The sequence below is a fragment of the Pleurodeles waltl genome, chromosome 8 (genome assembly GCF_031143425.1).
Source record: "Pleurodeles waltl isolate 20211129_DDA chromosome 8, aPleWal1.hap1.20221129, whole genome shotgun sequence".
NCBI lineage: Eukaryota > Metazoa > Chordata > Amphibia > Caudata > Salamandridae > Pleurodeles > Pleurodeles waltl.
Window position 1 is genome coordinate 17,375,981 of NC_090447.1, and position 16,717 is coordinate 17,392,697.

The window sequence follows — 16,717 nt, forward strand, 5'->3', positions numbered from 1 at the left end:
TGTGTTATGTTTTCACTTTATTATTATTTGAGTGCTGCATAAATACTTTACACCTTTTCTGTAAAGTAAGCCTGACTGCCAAGCTACAGAGGGTTAAGCACAGGTATATTTAGCTATATTTAGTGATTCTTACCCTGACAAGGTTTGTGTTTATCATTTGAGCAGGGCTTCCACCTCTCTCAGCTAGTAACCCAATATCTTACAGGAACATTTTCACTTTAGCTCCAAGCAGGATTTGGAAACTTGCTTTTTCATCAGCACCCAGACACCAGGCCGAAGTGGCATAGGACTTCTTTTAACAGTGGTGTTGCTAAATTCACCTGATAAGAGACAGATCGCAAGACATCACTCAGACCTTTGCCGTAATGCAACACAATGTGCAGCTGAGGAAACACAAGGGAATCTTATAGACCAACAAGCATCTGTTGTGGATAAAGGCCATTTGTTCTATCAGTTGCTCATTAACACAAATGAAAGGGCATCTATCCATTTCAAGGCATCAGGGCACACACTTTAGCCAGCTTCGGTTTTAGAGTGCCATGTGTTCGCTCAACAACTCCTGATGTTTCCGGTCTGTAACGGCAATGGATCTTTTGTTCAATCTGTGAGGCTGTGCAGAATAACTTTAGGATCTCTTTTGTATAGTGACTTCCTGTGTCTATCTCAATAGAAGTGGAAGTACTGGTTCGCGGGATCAACTTCCTCAGCAATAGTTTGGCCACGGCCATGCTGTCACACCTCCTAGATGGGTAGGTTTCCACCCATCTCAAGAATAAACAAGCAATGCATGAGGTGCGACTTAGCCTATTGTTAAAGGACATCTCAATGTAATCTGCCTGAATTCTGGTAGGTGGTAAATGGCTTTCTGACTTCTCTATGTGACTTATAGTCACTATTATTCTTTTTTCTCAACTGATCTTTGACACGTAATGCACTGGTGACACAAATCAAGTGCTATGGCCCAGGATGAGGAATATATCAATACTTTTTAAAGATCCTCAACGCAATGTCACAATTTACATCAGTTGGGCCGTGAATCACCCTATCCATCGCCGGAGACATTGAGTTAGGTAGAGCATATAGAATATAAACAGTTCCACCGACGTCATTAAAATCCTGTTTACATCCAGCTGTTTCCCATTTCTTTCGTTCATCTTCTGGTCCCTCTACCTGAAACACTCTGCGTCACTCAATGTTGGTTGTGCTGGATTTATGAAAAACACTTTTCATTGTCAGTTTTGAGCTGTTTTGAATTGATCACTACAGTTTCAAGAACACAATATTTAGCACCCTCAATAACAATAATGATTGCCATTAGTAGTGATGTCATCACCAATTTTATGGGCAACACATTTCACAAATGAAACTTCTTTAGGTTGTTGAAAGGCCTGTTGCTGCTTAAACCCAGTCTCTGGCTCAGCTCCACAAGGTTTTCTTCCACACCCACAGGTGACACGAGTGAACTTGGTTCATGGCACCACCAGTGCTGGAATGTAAGAGACAGGTTTCTGTAGCCCCATAGAACTCCACCCAAGGCATAGTTAAAGTACAGTCTCTAAGCAGGGATTATGAGAAACCATGGTGATCAGAAACAAACCACTTAGCTCTCACCAATAACTCACACAGGATATGTTAGGAAACACATGTTTATTTCAACAAGTGTACTCTGTTACTCAACACATCTATAATAACGACACAGAATATAATTAAAACAGCACAAATGAACTTTGTGAACAATGGGACTAAAATTTACATTTCTAAAATGGTTAGGTAGCATCTAAAAACCTAACACCCTAAAACATGTGCTATAGAATGGAATAACTTGCATCTAGATTTTGTTAGGGAGAATGAACGAAATGCATATCTTCAACAGCAAAATACTGTATTTATCAGGAGTCAAGGAGGCTGTGTTTCCTGCGAAAGGCAAACACTTGATCAGCAGCAGCTCCTTCCAGGCTCGGCCCAGTATCAGGTTTCAGAAGAAAGTGCAATACGACAGCAGCATCTGTGGTAGGCAGGATCTTCCTCTGGCAGTATCTTGGTCACGGTAATCTGGGGTGAAGGACCTCCTGACAAGTGGTCAAGCGGCAGTCCTTATGTACAGTAGCTTATCAAAGATTGGGATTTCTGACAACAACTATGTGCTTCAAGGTGCGAGTCTTAGATCATCCTTATAAATACATAAGGTAAATTCACGTCATTTCAGATTACACTGTTTTGACTATTGTCTGTGTTTGTTCTTGTTTGACCTTGGGTTTGTGATAACAAGACACTTGTCCCAGTCTGATGTTGCATCAAGTGTAATTATCTATGTCAATGTCTGAGTGGCTTGACAGTTTCACAGTACTTGGAAGAGAAGGACAGGCGACATCTGCATGACATGCGTGTCAAATGGCAGACATGTTGATGATTCAGCAGGAAACACAGAAAATGGAGTCTTGGCTACTTAAAATGGGGTCGACTTTATGTCTTTAACAAGTTCAGAATGTATGTACCATTCCGTATAGTGGTAACAGAAAATGTCATTCCCTTTGTGACCACAATGTCCCAAAATCACGGATCACACCAAAACCATACTGGCTGTCTGTGTAGATTGTCACACTCAGTTCTAGACAGCATGCTTTTGGAAATCAGTTTTGCTATTTGTGCAGAGGTTGCTTGTCGCAAGTATGGTGCTTTAAGAATTTCTGAAATGAAGCAGACGGCATACGCTGCTCTCAATGTTCCATGATGGTCTCTCAGACAAGAACCATCCACAAACAAAGTTAGATCAGCTACCTCAAGTTGTGCATCTTTTATATCTTGTCTTGGTTTAGTAGACAAGTCGGTCACATCTATACCTTCATGATCACAATCCTGATCATTCTCATCCTTGTTTGAAATCAGCCGAAGTTTTGCAGGGTTCAAGCATTGCACTTTCTAATGTCAGCTGCTAAAGTTGTTTGCTCATATTTTATCAGATGGCAGTTTGGAAGGAACTTGTGGTTTTGTGTGGTTTGCAAAATCCATTTCATGAGTAAACGCCCAGTGAGTCAGCGAATGTCGTGCCCAGATATGATCAAGAAAATGCAGTTTAAAATGGGGGTTCCATATACTACCTGTCCAATATTTTGGGATGAAAATGATTCACAGATCATCAACAGAAAGTCTGCACAGACCCTTATGTATTTTTCATATGACTTGTGTGATTACTAACCTCATATTGCCACACAGCTAATTACAATGAATGAGAGTACAAATCTCTTATCGCCTGATTGATATGAGACTGAAGCTGGATCACGTGAGTTAGGAGATTTAAAGACTGAAAACCATGCTGTCCATCTCGCTCTCTCTCAAAAGCACTTCAATCTAAGGGACTTGTCTCTTAAGCCCCATTACACCTCTCTTGATACATCTATGCTAATGAACTCCACATACTCACAATGTCACAAACCACAGTTCTGCCAACAAATGCTATCACTACAATATTCAGGGCCACATATGCTAAACAAGGCTGGTCAAAAACACACATTTTGCTGTAAACAGACCATGGACTGCAGTGCATAGAAGGAACTAAAACAGGTAGATTCCACAGATAAATGTTACAAATAGTCTGTATGCCTTTCTGTAGTCCTGTACTTGCATGCATTAGAACATCTTGGGCCAGATGTTCAAAACTTTTTGCATGTCGCAAACAGCATTTTCGCTGTTTGCAACGAGCAAAAAGCACATCGCGATGCCCAATCCCCATTTTGCGAGTCGGTAACCTGGTTGCCAACTCGCAAAACGGGACTGCGAGTAGCAATTAGGAAGGGGTGTTCCCCTTCCTAATTGCAAGTCGCAGCGTGATGCTGTACTGTTTTGTGACCGCGAACGTGGTCGCAAAGCAATTGCAGTTATCACCAGTGTCACACTGGTAATGGTAACCCATTCGCAAAAGGAAAGGGGTCCCCATGGGACCCCTTCCCCTTTGTGAATGGCATGAAAAACATTTTCCTATGGACCACTGCCTGCTCTGAAAAAATGAAACGGAAACGTTAAATTTTTTAGTTTTGTAATGCATCTCGTTTTCCTTTAGGGAAAACAGGCTGCATTACAATAAAAAACCTGCTTTATTTAAAAGCAGTCACAGACATGGTAATCTGCTGTCTCCAGCAGGCCACCATCCTTGTGAGTACCGCCACTCGCAGGGGGTTCGCAAATTGCGACCCACCTCATTAATATTAAGGAGGTGGGCCTTTGCAACCCCCTTGTGAGTCGCAGATGGTGTCAGGGACACCATCCTACATTCTGGATAGCGACTCGCAAATTGTGAGTAGGTCTGACTTACAAATTGCGAGTCGCAATCCAGATTTTTACTATGTCTGGACCCATGTTGCTTGCTAGATGCAGGGCATCCAAATACCACCTGGCATGCACACTGGACAGAAAGAGTCTTTAGATTAGTCTCTTCTGGTTCTGGCTGTGTTTGGTCAGCCCCTTTCAGATGTTGATTGAATAAAACATTGTTCACATTTTCTATCAGCAGGTTTTAGCCAAGTAACATAGACACTCATGCAGAGAATTCTCTGGGTGTTAATGCCTGCCTAGGGCTTGCCCCATTTGTGTTCACATTCTTTGGCTGGAAGGGTGATTTGGAGTTTTACGAGAGGACTCCAGACGAGGTTCTGGTCCGTCCATTGATAAAACCTCCCAATCATATTCTAAGGAATATTATCTTAAGGTGGAAATAAACGCCACATGTAGACAACACACCAAGAGTGACTGTTAAAGCAGAGAAAGCAGGTCACTTTGGCCAAGTGGCTGAAAAATGTGGCACCCAGTTGAATCCAAAACTGGGCATGTACTGGAGCAGACAGTAAGCCTCAGCACAGAAAGCAGCCCACTCTCCCCTTAATATTTGATCATTCTTATCAGTGACAGTGGCTTCAGTATAGCATAATTGAAGCTGAAACCCATTTGCTTCCAGGCACTCCTAGTAAGAGGTGTCCTTCATATGGATATTCCTCCCTATGATTTCACATACACTAGTTACAAAGTATTACCAAGGCAGCTATACAGTGTTTACTTTAATTTACAAAATGGACATCTTGCAGTCACTTCTCAAACTGCAGGCAAAGGCCAATTCAACCACTCTGTTAATTTTGGTCTTTAAATCCATTCCCGGTTCATGTTGTTCGGTCAGGTTTCACCTAGTTACTGCTTCTTGTTTTTGCCAAATAGTAGGAATTCTGTTTAAGTGAGGATGAGCATCAGGTCAGTTCAGGTCTAGATGATATGCAGACGATGTCCGAGGCATTAAATATCTATAGCGGATGTGACTTTCAAGCAGAGTTGTGTGTCATCCATGTCTTCAAAAATAGTTTTGCTGTTTGTGGTGAGTAGAGCATGAAGCATGAAGGGGCTTTATACAGAGATTGAAGAATCCAGGAGACAGATGTGTGCTTAAGAGACTGCACATGTGGTAGGCATCTTCTGACACTTGAAGGTGTCCAAGTGAACAAACTGGTTTTAAGTGGCGAGGTTTAAGAAGACACAGAGATGGATGTTCCAGACTTCAGGATGGGGATGAGAATGGGATGGTGATTGGTGCTGAGGGCACCCGAGAGGTCCAGAATTATTGGTAGGCAGAAGGCTATTAATGTTGATTAAAGCATGAGGATTCTTTTAAATCAGATCAATAAATAACAATGTCTGTCTGTTTTTAATCAATGCTCACTTTACAAAATAAATGCAATGTTTTGACTCATTAAATGAAATAGATTGGACAGTAGCTGCTTGAGCTTTTAATTAAAATAACCAGCATCACCAATAGACAATGGCACACACAATAGACTCCTTTTCATGCAAATATAGCTCATAGGACACACCATTAATTTCATGTGCGCTAGTGCCGGTGGTGGTTGCAAGTCCAGGTCCCGTCAGAGAGTGTTGTGAAACTGACAAGTAGATGTCAACCTGCTACCGCAGACAGCAATCAGCACAAAGAGATATAGACAAAGACACACACTAGTATCCTCCAAATGCAACACATTACTTTTGCAATCAACTCCCTGGACTTTATTTGCTTGAGGGTTGGGCGTGGTGGCAGGATGTACATCTACTGTTGTTTACAACTCAATCCCAGCAGGTCTCAATCAGCCAACCTCATACAACAGACAGCTGCACAAGCTAGACAGATGCCTAACATACCATAAAAACTGGGCAATGTTATGCTTTTTTATTGTGATGTATTCTTACACAAAACCTAATGTATTATGTTTTGTTGTCATTATGTCTTAAGCACAATGTTTCTCCAATGGCATCTTGATGTTGTGTGATGATCTTTTTATCACATCCTTTCAGAAAATGTTCCTTTAAGCCACTGATGGCGACAAACTAGTATTAACAAGCAACTAAAAATCTTAATTTTCATCAAGGCCAAGCTCTGATGCTTTAAAAAAAGTACATACATAAGGTTCTTGCAAAACAGTTGTGACCACAGCGGTCATCGTTAAGTGTCATTCTCTTTTTCTATCACCAAATGTAACTTTTGCAACAAGATGTTTCCTTGTGTTTCTGTCCGGTTTTACCAAAATGATGAAACACTTTGGAAAGAATATACATCCCAGCAGTCCAGCACTGGAGCACAGAATAGCAAACACCTCCACGGCCACCATGTACTTCCCGCGTGTGCTCAGGTACGCAGGTATGAAGGAGATCCACACACTGACAAACACCAGCATACTGAAGGTGATCAGCTTCGCCTCGTTGAAGCTTCCAGGCAGATTCCTTGAGAGAAAGGCCACTATAAAGCTGACTGTGGCCAGGAGGCCCATGTATCCCAGCATGCAGTAAAAAAATGTGGTGTCTCTTTCATTGCACTCAAAGACTATCTTTCTGAAATCCGACTTCATGTTGAGTTCTGGAAATGGAGGAGACTGAGTCAACCAAATGCAACAAATGCATACTTGGACCAGAGAGCAAAAGATGACAATACAGCACGGAGTTGTTGACCCAATCCATTTTCTCGCTGAGCTGTTGGGATTGGTGGCCTTAAAGGCTACAACGACAAGGACAGTTTTAGCCAAAATAGATGAAACACTGACAGTGAATATGACACCAAAAACCATCTGCCTCAGCATGCAGGTGAGCTTCCTGGGACGACCAATGAATAAGAAAGAGCAGAGGAAGCAGAGCATGAGGGCGACGAGGAGCAGGTAACTGAGTCCACGGTTGTTGGCTTTGACAATGGGAGTGTCTCGAAATGTGATGAAGACACAAAAGACAGAAGAAGCGAGGAAGGCCAACACGCCAGCAGTGACAGCAAGGGTTAGACCCAGCGGCTCTTCATATGACAGGAACTCAATCACTTTTTCAATACATTGATCATTTTTGTCATTGGACCATTGGTCATCTGGACACTTCTGACATTTGGTAGTATCTAAAACAGTGAAGAAAATTTGCATAGGTTTTATTATATGATCCAGCAAATGACACAACATTCTTCAGGACTGTAGATATGAAACATTCAAAAATGTGTATTGTTCAAAGAGTTGCGTTTACTTAAACATTATTATAACTTGTAGAATGACTTATGATAAGGCTCCCAGAGTTGCAGATATGAAAACCTGGGAATTATCTCAAAGTATTGAGATGATATTCACTGAGTGGACTGAGAAAATGTGCTTGTGAATTTCCCTCAACTTCAATTTTATAATGTTTGTAATCCAAAAACATACTTGGACTTTTCTGAGCCTGTCCAGACAAGGCCTCTCATCAGGGACATTATGGATGAAATACTCCTAGCTGTGGTTGAATATACATCTGATCTTTGTAAAACTCTCTACTACATGTAGTGGGATACACCATGGCTATGTATTTGTAATTATTCTTCCATACCTTAAGTAGGAAAGACATGTACCAAGAGGAAACAGCACTTTGAAGACAGCTCAAGAAAGTGTTCAAATTGACCCCCAAATGTTTGCTCATTCAAAAGGCATAGGTTACTTTGTGTCAACCTCACAAATCTCAATACGGTGCTAGAAAACATCCATGTGGTAAGAGATCAGAACAGCAATCCAATTCATATGGCACAATGATTGGCAGTTTACCTTCTGACACACGGAAAGGGCACCTTCAGTTGCATGAGTGCCTCTATACACCTTGCAAATATGTTCCTTCAGATCATGCTCACCCTACTTTTTTACAGGAGTATGAAAGAGCCTTCCCTTATGGATGTTGGCCCTTCATCATGCCTACCAGGTGATGAGTGTTCTCTAGTAGGCTCCTGTTAAATATATTCGCAAGATATTCCATCTGGGTAGAGTGGACTTGGAGATGTCTTGGATTTTGTAATTCTGGATGGATGGACTCTGCTGAGGTCTAAGAACTGCTGATGAGGCAATGGCTGCCCTTTAAAATGATATTTGATAGTTTGGGTGATCCATGTTAATCTCTGCCTACTCTGCTTCCACACTATGGGGGTCATTCCTACCCTGGCGGTCGGTGTTCAAGCGGCGGCCAACCCGCCAACAGGCAGGCAGTCCAAAAAATGGAATTCTGACCCTGGCGGGAACCGCCAACAAAGCCCGCCACTTTAACACTCCGACCGCCACGGCGGGACAAACAAACAGCGCGGCGGTCACCGCCAACAGGCAGGCGGCAGACAATGTACCGCCCACCCTATCACAACTCACCAATCCGCCACCTTTTCCGGGGCGGGAGCCCCGCCGATAAAGACACAGCGGAAACAGACTACGAACGGGAAAACTCTCACCTCTATACACTCCACGAGGAATCAGGACAGCATGGAACCCGAATTAAACATCCTACCAGCTATTGTCTACCTGCTCCTCTACCAGGAGCACGAACGCCGGCGCAGACGACAACGGTGAGCACTGCACCTACGACACAGGGGAGGGGGGAGGAGGAAAGGTTACGGGCACACACATACGCGATACACCCCCCCCCAAATACCTACACACCAATGCAGAGTAACAAGTCAGAGTGACATCCCCCAAACCCCACGGAATAATGCAAAGACAAAATAAAATGATCATTAAAATTGAAGTATATTATAGCAAATTTTAAGTAATGTTAAATATGAAATATATACATTAAATAAATAACATCAGTAACAATATATACATGGGGCAAAAGTCCGGCAAAGTTTGGCAACCTTCTATTGTTCGTGGGCCAATGTGCATTAACACATGGGCAAAGCCCACACAGGAGACCCGATTCCATTGGAGAGAACACTGCTGGGGCATCAGATAAAAAAACTACAGGCACCTCAGGGGGAAGGGAATGGGGGGCACCTCAGCCACATGAGTCCACGACGCCAGATCCACGAGGGGCCTCCATGCCCACTGTACTATCCTGGGGAGTGCAAAGCCACAGTCTCTCAAGTCTCTACAGTGGGTGGGTTGCCCACTGTTACATCCTGGGGAGTGCAAAGCCACAGTCTCTCAAGTCTCTACAGTGGGTGGGTTGCCCACTGTTACATCCTGGGGTGTGCAAAGCCACAGTCTCTCAAGTCTCTACGGTGGGTGGGTTGCCCACTGTTACATCCTGGGGAGTGCAAAGCCACAGTCTCTCAAGTCTCTACAGTGGGTGGGTTGCCCACTGTTACATCCTGGGGAGTACAAAGCCACAGTCTCTCAAGTCTCTACAGTGGGTGGATTGCCCACTGTACCATCCTGGGGAGTGCAGAGCCACAGTATCACAAGTCTAAACAGTTGGTGGATTGCCCACTGTACCATCCTGGGGAGTGCAAAGCCACAGTCCATCAGGTGGATTACAGACTCCACTGGTCATGGAGGAGGCATGGTGGCCAGAGTGCCTCGTGAAGCCCTGCCCGACACAGATCCGTGCCTGCCAATGGACCAGCGGTTCTTGAGATGAAAGGCCCAGCAGAGCAGTTCAGAGACGGCGGTGCCCAGCGGAGCGGTGCTTGAGATGAAGGGCCCAGCAGAGCAGTTCAGAGACGGCGGTGCCCAGCGGAGCGGTGCTTGAGATGAAGGGCCCAGCAGAGCAGTTCAGAGACGGCGGTGCCCAGCGGAGCGGTGCTTGACAGGAAGGGCCCAGCAGAGCAGTTCAGAGACGGCGGTGCCCAGCGGATCGGTGTTTGACAGGAAGGGCCCAGCAGAGCGGTGCTTGAGATGAAGGGCCCAGCAGAGCAGTTCAGAGACGGCGGTGCCCAGCGGAGCGGTGCTTGAGATGAAGGGTCCAGCAGAGCAGTTCAGAGACGGCGGTGCCCAGCGGAGCGGTGCTTGAGATGAAGGGCCCAGCAGAGCAGTTCAGAGACGGCGGTGCCCAGCGGAGCGGTGCTTGACAGGAAGGGCCCAGCAGAGCAGTTCAGAGACGGCGGTGCCCAGCAGAGCGGTGTTTGACAGGAAGGGCCCAGCAGAGCGGTGCTTGAGATGAAGGGCCCAGCAGAGCAGTTCAGAGACGGCGGTGCCCAGCGGAGCGGTGCTTGAGATGAAGGGCCCAGCAGAGCGGTGCTTGAGATGAAGGGCCCAGCAGAGCAGTTCAGAGACGGCGGTGCCCAGCGGAGCGGTGCTTGACAGGAAGGGCCCAGCAGAGCAGTTCAGAGACGGCGGTGCCCAGCGGAGCGGTGTTTGACAGGAAGGGCCCAGCAGAGCGGTGCTTGAGATGAAGGGCCCAGCAGAGCAGTTAAGAGACGGCGGTGCCCAGCGGAGCGGTGCTTGACAGGAAGGGCCCAGCAGAGTGGTGCTTGAGATGAAGGGCCCAGCAGAGCAGTTCAGAGACGGCGGTGCCCAGCGGAGCAGTGCTTGACAGGAAGGGCCCAGCGGAGCGGTGTTTGACAGGAAGGGCCCAGCAGAACGGTGCTTGAGATGAAGGGCCCTGTTCAGCGGTGCTTCTCACGGCGGCCCCTGTTCAGCGGTGCTTCTCACGGCGGCCCCTGTTCAGCGGTGCTTCTCACGGCGGGGCCCTGTTCAGCGGTGCTTGTCTTGGCGGGGCCCTGTTCAGCGGTGCTTCTCACAGCGGCCCCTGTTCAGCGGTGCTTCTCACGGCGGGGCCCTGTTCAGCGGTGCTTGTCTTGGCGGGGCCCTGTTCAGCGGTGCTTGTCTTGGCGGGGCCCTGTTCAGCGGTGCTTCTCACAGCGGCCCCTGTTCAGCGGTGCTTCTCACGGCGGCCCCTGTTCAGCGGTGCTTCTCACGGCGGGGCCCTGTTCAGCGGTGCTTGTCTTGGCGGGGCCCTGTTCAGCGGTGCTTGTCTTGGCGGGGCCCTGTTCAGCTGTGCTTCTCACAGCGGAACATGTTCAGCGGTGCTTCTCTTGGCGGTGCCCTGTTCAGCGGTGCTTCTCACAGCGGCCCCTGTTCAGCGGTGCTTCTCACGGCGGCCCCTGTTCAGCGGTGCTTGTCTTGTGTTTCTAGGGAACCCGACCTGGCCAATATTTCCCGCTCAGTCGCCATCTGACCTTTTGCTTGCGGGGCCCTCCTGTGCTGGAGTCCTGGGCCCATGGGTGTCCTCCGTCACACCCGGAATGGGGCTGGTGGGGCCCTCCTGGTCAGCTCGCCTGCTGCCTGACTTGTCCGCCCTGCTGCCCTTGCCCTCCTTCGCAGAATCTCTGGGGCCCTTGCCTCCCTTTGTGGATGTGCCAGGTGACGGGGCAAGGCTGGTGTCCTTGGGGGCAGCCGTCTCAGGCCTGCCGCGCCGGCCCTTCACTTTTTTTGTCCTCTTCCCAGGGGGTGGGCTGGCTGTCCCCTTGCTGCTGGCCGATGTTCCTGCCCTAGGAGCTGGTGGACTCCAATAGCCCTGCACTATGGTCCTAGTAGATGCAGGGCTGGTGGTGGCTGAGGTGCTCTTTGGACTCTTACGAGATGGAGGGGATGGGTCAGTTGTTGGAAAGAGGTCAAGGTTGGAAAGGAAAATCAATTTGGAAAGACAGGGACGGGTAGGTGTAGTGGGTATGGGAGTGGAGGAAGAGGATGTGGTTGTAGGAGAGTCAAGTGTGCTGTCTTTGGGTGCAGGTGCTTGTGACGGAGGCTGTCGGGAGGTGGATGGCTGTTGGGTGGGTGGCTGCCTGCGTTTGTGTGGTTTGGAAGAGGGGGTGACAGACACACTGGGAGAGGACACAGGGGACGTGTAAATGGCAGTGGGGGTGGTGACTGCACGTGTGCGGACTGGTCTGGAGGGTGTGCTGGTGATGGACGTACTGGCTGATGGTGGTGTGCATGCAGGTGTGAGTGGAGACGTCACAGGGAGGGAGGAGGGAGACGAGGAGGTGGGGACACAGAGGAGGCAGTGGCTGTTGGCATGTCTGCATCTGGATGTTGCTTGGGTGAATGCTTGTGTGATCTGTGGTGCTTATGTCTGGATGAGCTGCCCTTGGGTGTTGAGGTGTGTGCAGGCTGGTCTGTAGGTGTGGATGTGATAGGCAGAGGAACAGGGGAGTGGGACTGGGTGGAGGGAGTTGGAGGAGGGAGGCTGGAGACAGGGACAATGGCTGCCGTCAGTGCTGAGGCCAGAGCGTTGAACGATCGCTGATGGGCAGCCTGACCCGAATGAAGGCCCTCCAGGTATGCATTGCTCCGATGCACCTCCCTTTCTACACCCTGGATGGCATTGAAAAGGGTAGAAAGCCCAACAATGATGGTCCTCAGGAGGTCAATGACCTCCTCACTGAGGGCAGCAGGGGTAACTGGGGCAGGGCCTGAGGTGCCTGGGGCGAAGGAGATGCCCGCCTTCCTGGCCGAGCGGACACGGGCCGAACGCTGAGGGGCTGCTGGGAGGGCGGAGCTGGTGCGCTGGATGGCGGCTGTACCTGTTGTAGCGGTGGGCACGGATGTTGCCGCCACCCCAAGGGAGCTCCCTTCCGAGGACGTGTCAGTGTCGCTGACGTCTCCACGGGTCCCCGTTGTGGAGCCACCCTCGCCCTCCGTCTCACTGGTGAACTCAGAGTCGGTTGCATGGCCCTCCGGGGCCATGTGAGATGCAGCTCCCTCGTGCGCCGATGCCACTTCTCCTCCGCCTGATGATGCTAATGCACACATGAACAGGAAGACAACAAAAATGGGGGGGGGAGAACAAATAAAGCGATGTTGAGTGCATGCATTGGCGACACCGTTGGCGGAGAGGACAGACACAGAAGCCCACTGCACTACGCTGCGCACTTGGGGTACACTACTCAATCACTGGGACATGGCCTACAAGCCTATGGACGACAACTGCCCACATAGATGACACAGGACCATGACTAGCTGTACTAGGCACCCTACAGAGGTGGGGGCGGGGGCACAGGGCCATGCCTCACGGAGGGGCCTAGCCTACAGAAATCGCCCTGGCCTAGGGATATCCACAGCCCTCCTCCCCCACCCAGGCACCTCCACTGCGCGCAAAGATAGCAGAATGTGCTGGTACTCACCCCCTTGTGTCTGCTGTGATGTCCTCACGCGCCCATCCAAATCGGGGTAGGCCACCGCCAGGATCCAGGACATCAGGGAGGTCAAGGTACGACTGGCACCCCTCCTATGTTGGGAGGCCATCCCCAACAGAGCCTCGGCGGTCTTTCTGCTCCCGCGGCGGATGTCCTCCCACCTCTTGCGGCAGTGGGTGCCCCGTCTGTTGTGGACCCCCAGGGCCCGGACGTCCTTGGCGATGGCACGCCAAATCTCGATCTTCTGATGGGCGCTGACCTATGTGACATGTACAGGGTGGGAAAAGAAACATCATCACTTTTCTGCATGGTCGATGTGAGTGGCCCCCCCTCCCCAACCTTGCCATGTGGCACATGCTCTCATCTGTCGTGCGATGCATTCCTCATTCGCTCCCCTCCCCACCATCGTTCAATCACCCCACTCATCCCAGGCATTGCCCACTAAGCATGGTCCCAGTGTACTCACCTGTTGGTCTGGAGGACCGTAGAGTAGCGCATACTGGGGGAGGACCCGATCCACGAGGGTCTCCAACTCTTCTGAAGTGAAGGCAGGGGCCCTTTCCCCAGTCGCAGCAGCCATTGTCACTTCCAGACCGAGGTCACAGCAGCACTTGCAGTATAGGTCCTCTCCTGTGGATGATCAGGTCTCAAGTGATTAAGCAGATAGAAAATGGCGGTTATGGCCGTGGCGGTGCGTACCGCGGCGGTGCGTACCGCGACCGCCGGCGCACATCGTCATTGGCTCCTGAAACCTATAGGGTTCAATGTTAACGAATGCGGCTTTGCACCGCGGTCTTCGACCGCCTACCGCCACGGTGTGCCACGCCAGCGCAATGAGCTCACATCACATTGTCACACTTCACAGGTCAGGCAGCCGCCATTTCAAAGGCCCACATGGCTTAATTTCTACTGCGTCACACAGGCCTAGGCCTTGCATTGCCACTCATACATGCCATTCAATGCATAGAGAATCGTGTACAGTGCAAGCTGTGTGAACGTACCTGTGGGTTGATTGACTCTGTGCTCCATGTTGTCCTTCCTAGGCACCGTCCACAGGGACTTGTGAGGAGATGGAGGGCTGTTCCCGTGTACAGACCGCTGGTGGACCTGTCGACAATGGAAGAACGACATGTCATACTCACCTACAGACTTGACCGTGCCACTATACAGGAACTGTGTGCCCAGCTGGAGCCAGACCTGATGTCACCCATCCGCCAACCCACAGGGATTCCCCCTCTAGTGCAGGTTCTGTCAGTACTCCATTTTTTGGCTAGTGGATCATTCCAAACAACAGTGGCCATTTCATCTGGGATGTCTCAGCCTATGTTTTCTAAGGTTTTGTCCAGAGTGTTGTCTGCCCTGATGAAATACATGCGGAGCTACATTGTTTTCCCTGAGGTGGAGAATTTGGCTACAGTGAAGGGTGATTTCTATACCCTTGGACATATTCCCAACGTCATTGGGGCCATTGATGGGACCCATGTGGCTTTGGTACCCCCCAGAGGAAGTGAACAGGTGTACAGGAACAGAAAAAGGTATCATTCGATGAATGTCCAGGTGGTCTGTTTGGCTGACCAGTACATCTCCCATGTAAATGCCAAGTTCCCTGGGTCAGTGCATGACCTGTATATTATGCGAAATTGCAGCATCCCTTATGTGATGGAACAGCTACAGAGACACCGTGTGTGGCTAATAGGTGACTCTGGTTACCCCAACCTGTTGTGGCTACTGACCCCAGTAAGGAATCCCAGGACAAGGGCAGAGGAACGGTACAATGAGGCCCATGGGCGTACTAGGAGGGTGATTGAGCGGACCTTCGGGCTCCTGAAGGCCAGGTTTAGGTGCCTGCATATGACAGGTGGATCCCTAATGTACTCACCAAAGAAGGTGTGTCATATCATCGTGGCCTGCTGTATGCTTCACAACCTGGCTTTGCGACGCCAGGTGCCTTTCCTGCAGGAGGATGGTCCAGATGGTGGTGTTGTGGCAGCGGTGGAACCTGTGGAGAGTGAAGAGGAGGAAGACGACGGGGACGACACAGACAACAGGGACAGAGTGATACTACAGTATTTTCAATAACATACAAGTAAGAATCAACACCGGCATTTTACAATTACTTACAGTCTCCTGCCTCTCTACTGTCTGTCCTATTCCCCCAGTGTATGTTAACTGAGTTGTGACTTTCCCTTCAAATTTCAGATATGTGGCCCCCACTGCGTGACCTCTGCTTTGTTTCCCTATGGACTACAGCTGTGTGACAGTGGTATGTTTTCATCACTGTGCAATTGGACATTTTGGCAGCATTATGTTTAATACATTTGTTCACAATACAGGCAGACTCCAGATTGTTTTTGTGCAATACGTGTTTTTATTAAAATTTCTATTTAGGGACATGGTGGGAAATCGGTGATGGGTGATGGTGGAGGAATGTCCATGGCAGAGTCCAGCTTTTCAGTCTCACAGGTGCATTGTCCATATGCCTGTGGAAGGTGGAGCAGGGGCAGTTACAGGTTGGACAGGGTGACAATGTGGGACAGTGGGATAACATCAGGGGGTATCCTTTGCTGGTTATTGCTTCAGTGTGTGCCATATCGGTCAATGGGTGGGTGCCCGTGTACCCCAGGGCTGGCATTCCTGTGTGGGGGCTTTTGTGAGGGTGGCTTGTGGGGGAGATGTGTATGTGCAGTGGGCATGCTTTGGTGATGGGTGTCCATGCTTTGTGGACGCATGGAGGTCAAGGTGTTGGGATGGGTGGGTTGTGATGGTGAGCCATTTGCAGGGAGTGTGTGTGATGGGGAAGGGGGTGAGGGTGAGGGTATGTGCTGGCATGCAGGTGGGGTGGGGGTGGGAAGAAGTAGTTAAGATTTGACTTATCAGAGTCCATTCCTCCAGATACTCCTGCGAGGCCGTCAGGATGCAGGATGTGCAAGACTTCCTCCTCCCATGCTGTAAATTCTGGGGGAGTAGGTGGGGGTCCGCCGCCAGTCTTCTGCACAGCGATGTTGTGCCTTGATACCATGGAACGCATCTTCCCCCGTAGGTCGTTCCAGCGCTTCCTGATGTCATCCCCATGTCGTGGATGCTGTCCCACAGCGTTGACCCTGTCGACTATCCTTTGCCATAGCTCCATCTTCCTGGCAATGCTGGTGTGCTGCACCTGTGTCCCGAAGAGCTGGGGCTCTACCCGAACTATTTCCTCCACCATGACCCGGAGTTCGGCGTCTGAGAACCGGGGGTGTCTTTGGGGTGCCATAGGGTGATGTAGATGAGGTGTGGGGTGGTGTATGTGTTGTAGAGTGTGGTGAGTGTGGTGATGTGTGGTGTTTTATGCGTGGATATTGTGTGGGTGATTGT

General features: G+C 49.3%; 1 protein-coding gene across 1 annotated transcript in view; it reads right to left on the bottom strand.

Moving 5' to 3' along the window:
* Positions 1-6,479: 6,479 nt before the first annotated feature.
* The window catches only part of LOC138249303 (vomeronasal type-2 receptor 1-like), a 102,861-nt gene continuing 92,623 nt past the window's right edge, over positions 6,480-16,717 (bottom strand). Inside the window, exon 11 of the mRNA XM_069203261.1 lies at positions 6,480-7,402. Within this exon, the coding sequence (XP_069059362.1) occupies positions 6,480-7,402 (923 nt within the window). The remainder of the gene's footprint in view (positions 7,403-16,717) is intronic.